The sequence below is a fragment of the Cebus imitator genome, unplaced genomic scaffold (genome assembly GCF_001604975.1).
Source record: "Cebus imitator isolate Cc_AM_T3 unplaced genomic scaffold, Cebus_imitator-1.0 Scaffold187, whole genome shotgun sequence".
NCBI lineage: Eukaryota > Metazoa > Chordata > Mammalia > Primates > Cebidae > Cebus > Cebus imitator.
This window is the reverse complement of record NW_016107502.1, coordinates 3,956,606-3,974,001: the sequence shown is the minus strand read 5'-3', so window position 1 is coordinate 3,974,001 and position 17,396 is coordinate 3,956,606. Positions and strand designations below refer to the sequence as shown.

Here is a 17,396-nt window from a genome sequence, read left to right as displayed (position 1 = left end):
GTTGGGGAGAGATAGCATGGGGAGAAATGCCAGATATAGGTGATGGGGAGGAAGGCAGCAAATCACACTGCCATGTGTGTACCTATGCAACAATCTTGCATGTTCTTCACATGTACCCCCAAATCTAAAATGCAATTTAAAAAAATCCCCAAAGTCCCCTCCAGCTCTGAGCCACTAATGAGCAGAAGAGCTGGAAGGACCACCCCAAAGCCAGAAGTCAGAAATTTGGACTCCTACGTGCAATGTTGGAAGTTAATTTGAAAATAAAATTGTTTTTTTCCTTTTAAACAAGTGTGAGACCAACAAAATGTGATCTGTGGACTGTTTACTTGAAACTTCTACCCGATACTATGTATGATTTTCTCTGCAAGTTCAGGCTCAGACAGGACTTTGCTTTCTTCATCTACAAAATGTTGGGGTGGCAGAGGGGTACATGGCACTGATACTAGCCTTCTACTTCAAAATGTGTACCCTTGGCCGGATGTGTAAAACAGGCACGAGGAAATAAAACACGAAGCATGGTAAGCATATAGGACATTTCTTGGGTCTCTCTGATTGATGGTCCCATGTGTCTGTGCAGGAGGTACAGAGACCTTCCAGGTGATGACTGAAACAGAAGAGCTCACATGCACACTCAGTCTTGGGTGTGCTGAGGCCTGGCCACAGCTAAGACTAGGGCCAGGGTGCTGCTCTGAAGCAGAGCATTTTCTTGAGCCAGCTCCATTTCCCCCGTTTCCTCCCTCCATTTCCCTCCCTGCCCCACTGTGGCCGAAGTGACAAGCACGCGCCTGGGAATGCAATAAGCACATGGGGTGCCCCGGCAGAGTTGACACCGCTGTTTCTGCAAGGCTGGCCCATGAGCCCCTTCAGGACTGGGGGCGGTGGCACACTCTTGTCAGGGCCCTACTCTGCTGCTCCTAGCTGGAGTCTCTGAGGGTGGGGCTTGGGCTCCACATGCTATAAGATCTCTCAGTGGACTCCTAGGTGCCCTAACCATCGGGTCCTCACCCATCCAAACTCATCAGTGGGACTAGAAAAGTCCCTTTGTTTTCTTATTTTTTTTCCCTCATATTTCCAATCAGGTAGACTTGTTAATGTAAGCCAGGAGCAGATTTTTAGGCTTAGAGATGAAATGCACAATGAATGGGTCCTTCTTAGAATTCACTTTTGCGATGACTTGGGGGAGTATGAGGCCCTGGGTAGCACTGGCTGGGGCCCCTCAGCACCTCTCTGTTGGGGTCCTGGGTGATGACTGAGCTGTGTGGTCTCAGGCGTATGATTTAACTTCTCTGAACCTCAAGTGTCCACATTTGTAAAAGAGTAGTAAGAGCACTGACTTCCTAGGCTCCACCCGGGGTGGGATACCATTTCCCTTCCTCACTCTCATCTTCCTTCTGTACTAGAGTAGCCTTGCGGACCTGTGTCCTCGGGAGATAGATGACTCACTGTCCACAGGAAAGGCAGCTTTTCCACCCAGTGACCTCCCGTGACCAGAATATCTTGGCATTCGCAAGTGATGACCTGAAAAGCTACGCCATAGAGCTCAATTACATTCTCAGTTCTTTTGCCACACCTCATTTCCTCTCCTGCTTCATTTTCTGTCTTAAATGTTAGACTTAACAACTTCAGCTCTGGGAGGGATTGTGGAGGTCACTGGATCCCATTCCCATGCTTTAGAGACTATAGAGAAAGATGAGGAGAAGCTGGCCAAGGGTTGCAAAGCTTCAGTTCTATGAGATGCTGAGCCCTGGAGCTCCCCTCACAGCTTGGTAATGACAGGTGACAATCTGATGCTGTACACCTGAAATGTGCCAGGAGGAGAGATCATAAGGTGCTATGTTGGGTGATGGATGTGCTAATCAGCTTGATTGTGGTGATTATTCTGCAATGTATACATATATCAAATCCTCTAGTTTGATATGCCATAAACATACACAATAAATACAAAGAAATAAAAATAAAAACAATGATAAAAAAATAAAGTCGAAAGATGTGTGGGCTGGCATGTTGGGAGAATCAGCTCCTGCTAGCCCACGGTGGAGACCAGCAGGGGCCAGCACCTCTCGAGCCCGGCCTTGGAAGCGCCCGTGTCCCCACTGAGCTGCCGAGCAGCCGGTACCCACCTGGAATGACGGGTAGGACTTCATCTGACTGTCTGAGAGGGCCAGCGTGCTCTGCATCAGGTTCTGGAGCACCAGAAAGTGGGTCATCCACACTGAAAGAGAGGGGAAGGCAGGGCACCAAGAGGCCACAAGCACTGCTCGTGTCAGGCGGATGCAATTCTCAGGGAAGAAAACTTGAATCTCACAAAAGGGACACAAACACCGAAACTATTCACAAAAGAAAACACGATAAATGATGGTTTCTAGTCTTTACTAACAGGTCACTTTTCGCAGGAGAAAAGCTTCTATTTAGTGGTTAAGTGGTGACCTACCTGGAACGGGTTTACATGAGAACTAACAAACGTGGTTAGTACTTCTTGTTTCTTTCCTTCTAATTCTAAACAAGTTTTTCTTCAAAGAAAAAAGGTTTCTCGCTGAAATACAGAGCTAAAATCAAAGTGACTGTTGATTTTCCAAGATGGAAAAACAAATCCTGAGCTTTTAGAGCCGAGTTTTGCTTGGAAGGCTCATGGGTTGGGAGTTTAAATCCTTTCCTTAACCTACCTTAAGGCTTGGCCAGTGATACTCCAGGCCAGGGGGGCAGGAAGTTTTCCTCTAAAGGGTCCGATAATGCATGTTTTAGTCGTGGTAGGCTCTGTGGAATCTGTTGCAAATAGAGCTGACACTTCTGCAATGCGGTCTCAACTGTGCGGATTCCACTTATACATGGACTTTCTTTCACCTCTGCCAGTCTGGAAACAGCAAGACCAACCCCTTCTCTTCCTGTCCCTTCAGTCTACTCAAAATAAAAACAACAAGGAAGGCTTTTAAGATGATCTACTTCCCCTTAGTGAAGAGTAATTAGATTATCTCTTCCTTATTTTTTTTTGAGAGAGAGTTTCGTTCAAGTCATCCAGGCTGGAGTGCAATGGCGTGATCTTAGCTCACGGCAACCTCCGCCTCCCAGGATCAAGTGATTCTCCTGCCTCAGCTTCCCGACCAGCTGAGCTTACAGTTGCCCGCTATGCCTAGCTAATTTTTGTAGGCGAGGGTTTCACCATGTTGGCCAGGCTGGTCTCAAACTCCTGACCTCAGATGATCTGCCCACTACAGCCTCCCAAAGTGTTGGGATTACAGGTGTGAGCTGCCGTGCCTGGCCTCTTATTTTTTCAAGTTTCTTTTCTCTAGCTTATTTTATTGTAAAGTATATAGAGAGTACAGTATATAGTACATATACAAAGTATGTATTAATCAGCTGTTTGTTATTGATAAGGTTTTTGGTCAACAGTAGGCTATCAGTGGTTAGGCTCTAGGGAGTCAGAAGTTCTATGTGGGGCCAGGCATGGTGGCTTTACGCCTGTATATTAATCAATTGATTGTTATTACTAAGGCTTCTGGTCAACAGCAGGCTATCAGTGGTTAGGTTTTAGGGAGTCAAAAGTTATACATAGGGCCAGGAGTGGTGGCTTACACCTGTAATTACACCACGTTGAGAGGCCGAGGTGGGTAGATCACTTGAAGCTAGGAGTTCAAGACCAGCCTGGCCCCACTGCACTCCAGCCTGGGTGACAGAAACAGACTCTGTCTCAGAAGGAACAAAAAGTTCGATATGGATTTTTGATTGTACGGGGGTCGGTGTCCTCTAACCCCCAAGTTGTTCAAAGGTCAACTGTACTCACCTCTGATGTTCTCACATAAAAGCAGTGTAGACAACGTATAGACCGGGCATGGCTGTGGCAGTAAAACTCTTAACACAAACAGGTGGTGGGTTGGATTTGGCCCTAGAGTAACAGGCCCAGTGCAATAGGTTGTCAGACACCAAGTTAAGTAGCTGGGGAAAAGCGACTGTATATACCCGTACTTGCCTGTTAAGTTCATCCTCTTTCCTTGTCTGATCTTTTTCATCTCCAAAACTCGGTACCTGCAAAAGAAATCTAAGAGTGTGCCAGTGAGACAAAGCAGCTCCTCACTCACCAAGTGGATGCTAGTTCAAGATGGCCACGTATTGGCTCGGGTGTTGGGAGCGGGAGAAACGTTAAACGCACCAAAAGTCAAGCGCTGTGCATGTGAATTAAACAAGAATATACCCCGTTCTGCCTGTTATAAAAAGGAGGGCTGAGAGAATGTGAAATGTTCACTTACTGACAATTATGTGGCAACACGAAAAAAATGTGAATTGGCAAAGATCCACGGTTAATTGTTAAAGAAACAGAATTTAAAGCTGTGAGTGTGTTAGAATACAAAAACAAACAAACAACAGCAAAAACAAGCACAGGGAAGAAGCCTGGAAGAAAATGTCCTGGAAATAATATAAAAAAAATCATTGTCATAGAAACAGGAAAAAGGTGGTTTCCGGAGGCTGGGAAGTGGAAGGGAAGGAATGAAGAAAGGAGAGATGCTGAGCAAAGTTTGTAAACTTAGTTAGACCAGAGTAATATGTGTTAATGATCTAAAACTGCATGGTGACCACAGTTACATATTTTGAAATTACTAAGTAATAGATTTTTAACATTCTTACTGCCAAAAAAAGAAGTTGGTGAGATGACAGATATGTTGGTTGACTTGATTTCGTCTTTCCTCAATGGACACATATATCAAAACATCACACTGTACCCCACAAATATACAAAATTATTATTCATCAATTAAAACAAAGAAATATGAAAATCCCCAAAGAGTAGCTCTGTCTGTTATACAACGGGCCATCACCAGTATTATCAACCGGACACCATCTCGATTGTTGAAGGAAATAATCTTAGTGGATGATTTCAACTCAAATGGTGAGCAACATGATAAAGAATAATTGTAAAAATCATCACTTGTCATCTGTTCTTGGCTGGAAAGAGGTTTGGCTTACAGTTTAGGACACCCTGGGTTTCTCTTGTAGGGAAAATAAAAAGATTATTAGTTGAGGGTCTATTTGTGCTAGTCACATTTAATCTTCACAAAGTCAAGACAGAGGATAATTATCTCAATTACACAGATGAGGAAACTAAGACTTTGAGAGATCACACAGCATGCTTAAATTGGACTGCAAGCCAGTGGCAGAGCTGGGAGTTAGGCCAGGGCTGTGTGCCTCCAAATCTACCTGCGCCCCTCCCAGTCACCACGAAGGAGACTGTCGGGTGAAACAGAGTCTAGAGGAGGACCCTAGATGCCAGGAAGGGACTTAGAGTTGCTCCTTATGAGAAATAGACCACTCTTCCTGGATCACTAAGCCTGGAGAAAACAGAGCTTTGGGTGGTGACTCTTCAAAATGGCAACCGCTCTTGCCCACAGGGTGCCCCCTGCCCTGAATCTAGCCCACCCAAGGAAGAGACGTGGAAGACAGTGGACCTCAGTCCTCATTTTTTGAGTTTATAATCCAGGCTTCTTTTTTATAAGTGTTATATCCTTGGGTAACTCAACTTCCTCATGCTCTGGTTTTCTTACACACAAAATATGAATGTTGACAATGACTGTTTTATGAACTATAGTGAGAATTAAATGAGATCATCATGGCAGCTAACATTGCTTGTTCTAAGCACCTTATATGTATTAACTATTTTAATCATTACAACAACAATATGAGGAAGGAACCACTTTTTGACCCATTACACAGATGCACAAAACTAAGGCATGGACTGATCAAGGAACTCGTTCAATATCCCGCAGCTGGTAAGTGACAGAATTGAAATTTGACCATAAACTTCAGAGTCCTGAGCCCTAGTTCTAAACACTATGTTCCTTTTATAATACTATGGGCTGGGTGCAGTGGCTCATGCCTGTAATCCAGCACTTTGGGAGACTGAGGCGGGTGCATCACGAGGCTTGAGACCAGTCTGACCAACATGGTGAAACCCCGTCTCTACTAAAAATATAAAAATTAGCCGGGCGTGGTGCTGTGCACCTGTAATCCCAGCTACTCGGGAGGCTGAGGCAAGAGAATCACTTTAACCCAAGAGGCAGAGGTTGTAGTGAGCCTTGAGTGTGCCATTGCACTCCAGCCTGGGTGACCAAGTGAGACTCCATCTCAAAAAAACCCCCAAACCAAAACCAAAACAAAACCAGAAACCAAAAACCCCAAAACATGAATTATGTAAAGCATTGAGCACGTGGTAGCCTCTCACCAAGTGTTGGCTCTCAGTTTTATTGATTCTGTGCAACAAACAAAAGAGAGCAGAATTAAGTTACGAAAATGTAGAGGTTTGGGCTAGCAGTAAGGAAAAATTTCCTGACTATAAGGGCTATGAAGTGGCAGCTCCTTGGAGGCAGAATATGTTCCTTCTCTGGGGATCTGTAAGTACAGGGTAGGTTATTGTACCTTCAGCCTGTCTCTCAGGAGAGAGAACAAACAGAATGATTGCTTAAACCTTCCTTTCTAGACTTCCACACTAAAAATACTTACCTTCATCCTTTGCATATCTTCCTCTCTTGTACTTCCAATGTAACTAAACAAAAAATAAGAAGGTACAATTCTTGGAGTAAAATTCCACTGAAAACCAGAGAAAAGAGACAGGTTTCATTCATTTCTGGGCATGGAGACTGTTAGCAAGTTGCACATCCGGTTTTCTGAGACAAAAACAGGAGCTTGACTAGAAAGACCTTTGCCCTGGGCTTCTGAAGACACTGGCTCTGCTCCCTGGCAGAGACGACCTTAGGCAAGTCCCCTCACCTCTTTGGGACTCAGGGTCTTCACGAGGCAAATGCAAGGGTTGAGCTGGAATACTGTGAATGATATCTTTTTCTGTGAAAAAAAAAAAAAAAAATCAGTGAGCTTATACCTCTATGTTCCATGGGGTATAGATATGACTTAATTTAGGACTTTTTCCTGTGGAACAATAAAATTAAAAAAATGCAAGATTACAAACACAGGGTAGACACATAAAGCAAAACCAAGGCTGGGCGTGGTGGCTCATGCCTGTAATCCCAACACTTTGGGAGGCTGAGATGGGTGGATCATGAGGTCAGGAGTTCAAGACCAGCCTGGCCAACATGGTGAAACTCCATCTCTAAAAAATAAAAAAAGGAAAAAAAAAAGAAAATGAAAGCTTTCTTATTGTTCTAAATTGCACTCCATCATAACACATTCTTTGGGTCTGAAACCCATTTTTGTTTTCCACAGAGATGATTTGTTTGGATGGTCACAGAAGAGGGGACTGTCGGCCATTCTCTGGTGTTACAGGGACAGGAATTAGAGAGTCTCTCTCATTAACCACGAAAACACCAGCCAAATTGGGCCTGCACTGAGCACAACTCTAATATCTGTTTTGTGTTAAACGGGAAAATAAATGGAACTCTTTACTATGCATATCAAAAGAGAAACTCACTATCCATGTGAATTTGGGGGCAACTGACTCAACTACTTCACACCTCAGTTTCTGCATCTGTAACATCAGGAAATAATGGTGTCTACCTGGTAGGACCAGTTTTGGGATTAAATCATGTGTGCAAAGGGCTCAGGAGAGAGCCTGTTCCCATTACATGCTAGCTAGTGTTCTGCTCCTCACCTATTGCCTATCTTGGTATTATTTGTAGTACTTTTGAAATGCCACAACCTGGTGCCAGAGGTTTGCCTCTTTTCTGTCTTTCCCTAAGCTTTATTCACATCACTCAAATGTTTTGAGCTCAAATGTTAAATGCCACTCAAATGTCAGGTGAGATCTAAGCTAGAAATTATATCAAGGTGGGTGGAATGCTGTATTTTCTCCCTCATTTTAGGAAAATTACACAATCAACAACTACATGCTGAGTTTCTACCATGAGCCAGGCACTGGGCAGGGAAAAGGATGTCAGAGAGTTCAAGAAGTTTCCATCTTAATTGATGAGGCAAGACAATCTGTGGAAAGATATGTCAATGTGTGGAGAATAATGTGACCAACCAAGTGAACTGTCAGTGAGCATCAGAAAGCACAGAGAGGGGGGTGTGATGATCTAAGGGGGCTTCCTGGAGGAGATGGGCTTGCATTGGGACTTGAAGGCTTCATAGGATTTGAGACAGCAGAGGAAATGAAGGAAGACTCAGAAACTGGGTTGGGGTGGAGAACTAGGGAGTGCAGAAAGAATGGTGTGAACAAAAATGAGGAATCCAGAAGCACCCTGAGCTGACCAGCTTGAAATAACAAGTTTGGGGAAGAGTCCAGTAGGAGGGCAAAGTTGGGAAGGGAGCATAGGTTGTCTTCAGAAGACCCGTTGAGGCATCCTTAATTTTTGTGCTATATGATAGACATTATTTCTCAGGAGATGACTCAGAATAGACGATCGTAAAAATTTGGAGTTGGAAGGATCATGAATATCTGGTACTTTTCTTATATATATATATTTTTATTTTTTTTTTTTTTTTTTTTTTTTTTTTCTAAAAAAGAGTCAGAGTTTCACTCTGTTGCCCAGGATGGTCTTGATCTCCTGGGCTCCGACAATCCTCCGTCTCGGCCTCCCAAAGTGCTGGAATTACAGGCATGAGCCACCATGCCCATCATGGTACTTTCTTCTTAAGTTGAGAAAACAGACACATCTAATGGGAAGTGACACAGAATTATGTAGTGATCAAATTAGAATCTAGATATTCAGGTTCAGTGGCACCTCCTGTGGATTACTGAGTAAAAGTAGTGTCTGGTTAGTTATACAGACTGGCCACCTTGGCTACCCCAGTTTACTCCCAGAGGAAGCAAACAGCCTTAGACCTACTGGCTCTGTTTAGCACCTTCAATAATTGAGACAATCACTCTTGACTGCAGCAGATCTAAAATGGGGCAAGTTTTACTGCCAGAGTCACGTAGGTGATGATTCCAAGTCTTGAGCACTGTAGATCTCACAAATATGCTCTTCTTTTGAGAGAGGAGCCAGGAAGAATCTCATTCCTTGGCTATGAGATTCTATGGGGAGAGAGATGGAGGGAGGACTTGATAAACCCAACCAGGTACTTACAGCGTTCTTGAGACAATGTGTCCCGGTAGCTAAAGACAGCATAGGCTCATGTCCAGGGCATGCCACTTACTAGATATGTGACTCGGAAAAGTTTTTAAAACTCTTTGTGCCTCACTTTCTTCATCTGTACAGTGGGGATATTGTAGTGCCTACCACATGAGATTCTTTCAGAATTAAATTAATTGATTTTATCAATGAGTAACTCAGAGTCATTTGGTTAGATATTTTGCATGCCGCTCAGTGATTTGCATTCAGGTTGTTTTCTTACACGTGAGGAAGTCAGCGGTAGGCTGAGCCAAAGAGCAAAGCCGTAGACAAGCTTTATTAAAAGAGAGGGAAGAGAGGGAAGAAAACCACCTGTAAACAGTCCAGGAAGAGTGAATCTTGTTTGCATAATTTTTGACCTAAATTCACTAGCCAGAAGCTGGCAAAGAGATTAATCTGTGCATTCTGTCCCAGTTGGTCCTTCAGTAGGCCAACTGGGAATATCTAAAACAAAACAATTTTAGTCATTTATGGATTTTCCAGAAAGTCTTGAGAGTTTAGTTAGGAAGATGTTCCAGGCTTTCCCGCAGCGTTTTCCATCAGCCTCTGTATCTTAGTTAGGCTAGTTCTGTCCTACTCATTCTCTCAAGAACTTCTCAATGTTAAAAAGCACCTGTGACAGTGCCTGACATGTAGTAAGCAGTATTATCATTCTAAGATAGTTTAACTGTGAGGGAAAGGAAATTAGGAATGATCACAGTACACTTCAGGCGGAAGGGAGAAGAGAGGCAGGCACAGGGGAAATACTACTATTCTAGTTGACTCTTCGAATTGCCCATTTCATGCTGGAGGTAGTCCAGCCACTATTATAGAATAGTATAAAACTTCTGTACCACATTGATGATTGCACTCAGGATTTTTACAGGTGTGCACTTGGTTGACAGGAGAACTAAAGGTACACTTGGATGAGAAGATTAAACTTTACAATCAGAAGTATCCGGGACTACTGAAAATAATATGGCACCCTGAGAGGAAAGGTCTTGCTCAAGCCCTCAACAGTGGCTGGGAAGCTGCCACAGCAGATGTGGTCGTCATTTTGGGTGCTCACATTGAAGTCAATGTTGGATGGTAAGGCTCAAGGAGGCTGATTCTTCTGGAAAGGGCAGAGAGGAGATCTTGGGCATGTATTAAACACAAGACAGGATACTGTGGACATAGGGAAAGTCAGCACCAGACCTTAAACAAAGGGATACTCCAAAAGAGCATGCTTTTATGCAGGCATTTTGCTTGGCTAGAAGAAGTAGCATGGTGGAGAGTATTGACAGTTGGATCATAACTCTGACTTTGTCAAATACTTTGTGAATTTGAATACGTCACTTCACTTAACTAGACATTGTATCTTTAACTGTAAAGATGAAGAGATTAGCCTCTGTTTATTTTAAAGATCTTTCCCCAGCCCTGAAATGACACGATATGGTAAAGTGAGCTATGTTCTTTAGAGAAAGCGGAGAATCAGACAGGAAAGAAGCATCATTTTGGAAACAGGGCGAACCAAGAGGTAATGTAAATTCAAGGAGTAATATAAATACTGATAATCCTGCTTCACAATGGCCCGAGGGTTCTCCTTGGGTACTAATTTCAAACCTGCTCTTGACACGGGTTGGCTGCTGGCAACCTCGGCTACCTCAAAAGGAACAGAGATTCTCTGGACTCTGGAGAGTTCTACTCACAACTTAGCACAGCCTAAATGGAGGAGGTGCTCAATGTTAGGGCAAGGTGCTTGGGGCAACTTGCTGCATGCTCTTCTTCTAGGGCAGAGCCAATCTTGGCTCAGATTCAGGAAGACCACACCGTGATTGTGTCTCCTGTGTTTGACAACATTCATTTAGACACCTTTGAACTGGGTAAGTATCAACTGGCAGTTGATGGGTTTAACTGGGAACTCTGGCACCTCCATAATGCACTGCCACAAGCCTGAATTGATCTGCCTGATGTCACTGCCCTAGTGAAGTAAGTCTGAGCAGGTTCAGGGAACGTGGTAGTGTCTGGGAAGGCAGGGATGAACTGCATGGATTTTGTTTATCTGTGGTGGTAGTAATTGGGGTGAGGTGGAAGGAAGGGAGGGGTTGAGGTAAAGGACAAGGGATAGAGGGAAAAAAACTCCAATGAGTTGTCCCAGTTAAGAAATTACAGACATATTGGGCTATTTAGGGACTTTGAGGCAAAAATCAAGCCTTCATAGCCTGCTAATGCTTGGCCCAAATTCTCTCCAAAATTTAAAATTCTTTTAGTTATTTTAAAATGAAAATTTTCCAAAATTTAAAATTTTGGAAAGTATTTGGGCCATTTCAAGCATTAGCAGGCTATGAAGTAAGGATATCTAGATGAAAAAGATGTAATTTCAATATATTTTGAGAAGGGTGATGATAACACAGTGGGCCAGGGAAAGCTACATGCACTTAGTTCAGCCTGAGGGTTTAGGGAAGGCCTTCATGATAAGGATAGACTTAGGTAGAGTTCTGAAGCCCAGGTAATCATTGAGCATCCCACCCCTCACCTCCATTCCTTGTGGAGAGATTAGTGACTCTTGCTGTGTGCTCTGTAGGAGTCCTTCAATCTTGGGCATCTTGGCTGCTAACAGGCTCTTCCTGGGAGAGATCAGGTCTCTGGATAGTGGAATGCTCATCTGTGAGGAGAGAACATGGAACTTAGCCTAAGGGTGGATACATTTCCTTTCACTTTATGGGACAAAGTAGAAATGGAAATAGAAAGGTAGAAGGACCCCTTGTTCTAGGATTCTGGAATAGACTCAAGGTGGATACAGTCTCATGTTTCCAAGTGATGGGACCAAGGATGGGGGCAATGGGACTTCTGGAGTGGACACTCCTGATACAGCCTTTATAATCTGGGAGGTATGGTGGGAAGCGGTCAAGTTGGGATTGAATAGATGTCCCTATTTCACTTGAGGACTCTGGATTCTTTCCAAGTATCTCCTGAGATAAACCAACCTTGGAGAAGACAACTTTCTAGAAGGCCAAAGACAGCAGAAACAGGAGTGGGCAACATGCTCAGGGAATGCAGATGTGTGGGCAGCCAACCTGCTTCTGTACTGAGCAGCTGACATGATGGCCTGAGTGTGTGCTGAGATATAGTCTAATCTAAGACAAATAGTCAGGTTTTTATCATCATATCATTGAAATTCTCAAACCCAGCCAGTTAAGGTGGCTCACACCTGCAATCCCAACACTTTGGGAGGCTGAGGCAGGCAGATCGCTTGAGCCCAAGAGTTTGAGGCTGGCCTGAGCAACATAGTGAAACCTTGTCTCTATTAAAAAAGCAAGAAAAAGAAAAAACAAATCCTCAAACCAGTGCTAGTTCGACCAACTTCTGTGTGTCTGTAAAAATGCTGGCTTCATGCTTCAGCAGTGATGCCTCTCTTCTGCTCCTGACAACTTCCCATGCTTGTTTAGGTCAAATGGACAACCCGAATTAAAAAAAAATTAATTTTAATTTTTTGTGAGTATAAGTGTATGTATTTAGGGCATACATGTGATGTTTTGATACAGGCATGCAATGAATAATAATCATGTCATGGAGAATGGGGTATCCATCCCTCAAGCATTTATCATTTGTGTTACAATCAATCCAAGTATATCCTTTTAGTTATTTTAAAATGCAAAATTAAATTATTATTAACTATAGTTATCCTATTGGGCCATCAAATCGTAGGTCTTATTTGTCTTATTCATTCTTTGTAACTACTACTTTTGTACCCATTAACCATCCCCATCTCCCCCAACTAACCTTGTAACCATCCTTCCGCTCTTTATGTCCATGGGTTCAGTTGTTTTGACTTTTAAATTTCAAATGTAAGTGAGAAATACAGTGTTTTTCTTTCTGTGCCTGGCTTATTTCACTTTACATAACGATCTCCAGTTCCATCCATGTTGTTGCAAACGACAGAACCTCATTCTTTCTTATTATAGCTGAATAGTACTATATTGTGTATATGTACTACATTTTCTTTATCTATTCATCTGTTGACGGACACTTAGGTTGCTTCCATATCTTGGCTGTTGTGAATGATGCTGCAACAAACAAAAGAGTGCAGCTATCTCTTTGATATATCGATTCCCTTTCTTTTGGGTATATACCCAATAGTGGGATATTGCTGGATCATATGGTAGCTCAATTTTTAGTGTTTTTTTTTTTTTTTTTTTTTTTTTTGGAAGCTACAAATTGTTCTCCATAGTGGTTGTACTAATCTACATTCCTACCAACAGTGGACGAGGGTTCCCTTTCTCCACATCCTCTCCAGCATTTGTTATTGCCTATCTTTTGGATATAAGCCATTTTAAATGGAGTGAGATGATATCTCACTGTAGTTTTGATTTGCATTTCTCTGATGATCAGTGATGTTGAGTATCTTTTCACATGGCTGTTTGCCATTTGTACGTTTTCTTTTGAGAAATGTCTATTCAAATCTTTTGCCCACTTTTTGGTTGGATTATTTTTACCTATAGAGTTGTTTAAGTTCCTTACATATTCTGGTTATTAATTCCTAGTCAGATGAGTGGTTTGCAAATATTTTATCCCATTTTGTGGGTTGTCTGTTCACTTTGTTGATTTTATCTTTTGCTGTGCAGAAGCTTTTAAACTTGATGTTATTCCGTTTGTCAATGTTAGCATTGGATGCCTGTGCTTGTGGGGTATTGATGAAGAAATCTTTGCCCAGACCAGTGTCCTAGAGATTTCCCCCATTTTTTCTTATAGTAGTTTCATAATTTAAGGTCTTAGATTTAAGTCTTTAACCGATTTTCATTTTATTTTTGTATATGGTGAGAGATATGGACCTACTTTCATTCTTCTGCATATAAATATTCAGTTTTCCCAGCCCCATTTATTGAAGAGACTGTCTTTTCCCCAGTGTATGTTCTTGGCACCTTTGTCAAAAATGAGTTCACTGTGGGTGTATGGATTTGTTTCTGGGTTCCTTATTCTGGTTCATTGGTCTATGTGTCTGTTTTTATGCTAGTATATTGCTTTGGGTAGTATGGACATTTTAATAATATTAATTTTTTCAATCCGTGAACATGGAATATCTTTCCATTTCTTGGTGTCCTCTTCAATGTTTTTTATCACTGTTTTATAGTTTTCATTATAGAGATTTTTTTTTCTGCTTTGCTTAATTCTTAGACATTTAATTTTATTTGTGGCTATTGTAAATGGGGTTACTTTAAAAAATGTCTTTTCAGATTGTTCACTATTGGCATACAGAAATGCTATTGATTTTTGTATGTTGGTTTTCCATCCTGCAACTTCACTGAATTTATCAGTTCTAATAGTTTTCCTTTGCGTGTGTGTGGAGTCTTTAGGTTTTTTTTCAATAAAAGATTATGCCATCTGCAAACAAGGATGATTTGAACTTCATCCATTCCAATTTGGATGCCTTTATTTCTTTTTCTTGTCTGATTGCTCTAGCTAGGACTTTCAGTAGTACATTGAATAACTGTGGTGAAAATGGGCATCTTTGTCATGTTCCAGATCTTAGAGGAAAGGCTTTCAGTTTTTCCCTATTCAGTGTGATATTAGCTGTGGGTTTGTTGTATATGGCTTTTATTATGTTAAGGTATGTTTTTTTCTATACCTAGTTTTTTTGAGAGGTTTTAAATTGTGAATAGATGTTGAACTTTATTGAATCCTTTTTCAGCATCAATTGAAATGATCACCTGGTTTTTGTCCTTTATTCTGTTGATCTGATGTTTCACATTGATTGATTTGCATATGTTGAACAATCTTTACATCCCAAGGATAAATCCCACTTGGTCATGATGAATGACCTTTCCAATGTATTTTCGAATTCAGTTTGCTAGTAATTTGCTAATATTTTGTGCCAATATTCATCAGAGATATTGGCCTATAGTCTTCTTTTCTTTTCTTTTCATGTGTCTTTGTCTGGTTTTAATATCAGGGTAATATTGGCCTCATAGAATGAGTTTGAAAGTATTTCTTTCTCTAATTTTGGAAAAGTTTAAGTAGGATGGTATTAGTTTTTCTTTATATGTTCAGTAGAAATCAGCAGTGAAACCACTGGGTCCCAGGTTTTCCTTTACTGGAAGACTTTTTTTTACATCTTTGATCTCATTATTTGTTATTGGTCTGTTCAGGTTTGGGATTTTTGTTTTCCCGGTACAACATTGAACCAGGTTCAATGTGTCTAGGAATTTGTCCATTTCTCCTAGATTTCTCAATTTATTGGCATATAGTTTCTTATAGTAGCCACTAATGATCCTTTGAATTTCTGCAGTATCAGTTGCAATTTTTCATTTCTGATTATGTTTATTTAGATATTCTTTTTTTCTTAGCCTTGATAAAGCTTTGTCAATTTTGTTTAACTTTTCAAAAAACCAATTTTTTGTTTCTTTGATTTTTTTGTATTTTAATTACAATTTTATTTATTTATGCTTTGATCTTTATTATTTCTTTTCTATTTTTTAACTTTCATTTTAAGTTTGAGGGTACTAGCGCAGGTTTGGTATATTGGTAAACTTGTGTCATGGGGGTTTATTGTACAGATTATTTCATTACCTAGGCACTAAGCCTAGTCCCCATTGGTTACTATTTCCTGACCTTCTCCCTCCTCCCACCCTCAACCCTCCAAAAGGCCTCAGTGTGAGTTGTTCCCCTCTTTGTGTCCATGTGTTCTCATCATTTAGTTTCCACTTAAAAGTAAGAACATGTGGTATGTGGTTTTCTGTTCCTATGTTAGTTTGCTAAGGATAATGGCCTCCAGCTGCATCCATGTCCTTGCAAAGAACATGATCTCAGTTTTTATGGCTGCATAGTATTCTATGACGTATATGCACCACGTTCTTTATCTGGTCTATCATTGATGGGCATTTAGGTTGATTTCATGTCTTTGCAATTGTGAAGAGTTCTACAATGAACATACACGTGCATGTGTTGGTATAATAGAATAATTTGTGTTCCTTTGGTAGATATCCAGTAAAGAGATTGCTGGGTTGAATGGTATGTCTGTCTTTAGCTCTTTGGGAATCACCACACTGCCTTCTGCAATGGCTGAGCTAATTTACACTCCCATCAACAGTGTACAAGCATTCTTTTTTCTTTACAACCTTGCCAGCATGTAATTTTTTAACTTTTTTTTTTTTTTTTGATATGAGGTCTTGCTCTGTCACCCAGGTTGGAGTGCAGTGGTGGGATGTTGGCTCACTGTAACCTCTGTTTCCCAGGTTCAAGCAATTCACCTGCCTCAGCCTCCTGAGTAGCTGGGATTACAGGCATGTGCCACCACACCCAGTTAATTTTTGTATTTTTAGTAGAGACAGGGTTTTACCATGTTGGCCACACTGGTTTCAAACTCCTGACCTCGTGATCTGCCTCCCTCAGTTTTCCAAAGTGCTGGGATTACAGGCATAAGCCACCATGCCTGGCCAGTTTTTTGACTTTTTAGTAATAGCTACCTCATTTCAAACTATGCTACAGAGCTACAATAACCAAAACATCATGGTACTAGTACAAAAACAGACCCATAGACTGACGGAACAGAATAGAGAACCCAGAAATAAGACTGCACACCTACAACTATCTGATCTTCAACAAATCTGACAAAAACAAGCAATGGAGAAAGGATTTCCTATTCAATAAATTGTGCTGGGATAACTGGCTAGCCATATGCAGAAGATTGAAATTGGACCCATTCTTTACACCATATACAAAATTAACTCTAGATGGATTAAAAATTTAAATGTAAAACCCAAAACTATAAAAACCCCAGAAGACAACCTAGGCAATACCATTCAGGACATAGGCATGGGCAAAGAAGAGTTCATGACAAATATGCCAAAAGCAGTAGCAACAAAAGGAAAAATTTACAAATAGTTTCTATTAGTTATTTTCTATTACAATTTTAGGTTTGGTTTGCTCTTGCTTTTTTAGTTCTTTAAGATGCATCATTAGATTGTTTAAAGTTTTTACGCTTTTTGATGTAGGCACTTACAGCTATAAACAACCCTCTTATTCTGTTTTTGCTTTATTCCATAGGTTTTGGTGTGCTGTATTTCCATTATCATTTGCTTCAAAATATTTTCCAATTTCCTTCTTGATTTATTCATTGATTCACTAGTCATTCAGGAGCATATATATATATATATATATATATATATATATATTTTTTTTTTATGCATTTTAGGTTTTGGGGTACATGTGAAGAACATGCAAGATTATTGCATAGGTACACACGTGGCAGTGTGATTTGCTGCCGTCCTCCCCGTCACCTATATCTGGCATTTCTCCCCATGCTGTCTCTCCCCAACTCCCCCCCTACTGTCCCTCCACTATTTCCCCCTGACAGACCCCAGTGTGTGATGCTCCCCTCCCTGTG

The 17,396-nt window shown here is 41.2% G+C and overlaps 1 protein-coding gene across 1 annotated transcript; it reads left to right on the top strand.

Moving 5' to 3' along the window:
* Positions 1-4,096: 4,096 nt before the first annotated feature.
* Positions 4,097-11,768, top strand: GALNT8 (polypeptide N-acetylgalactosaminyltransferase 8). Its single transcript, XM_037744862.1, is given in 6 exon segments — positions 4,097-4,104; positions 4,778-4,881; positions 9,937-10,120; positions 10,805-11,002; positions 11,598-11,680; positions 11,683-11,768. Coding segments are annotated over 6 exon segments (663 nt in total).
* The last annotated feature ends 5,628 nt before the right edge of the window (positions 11,769-17,396 follow it).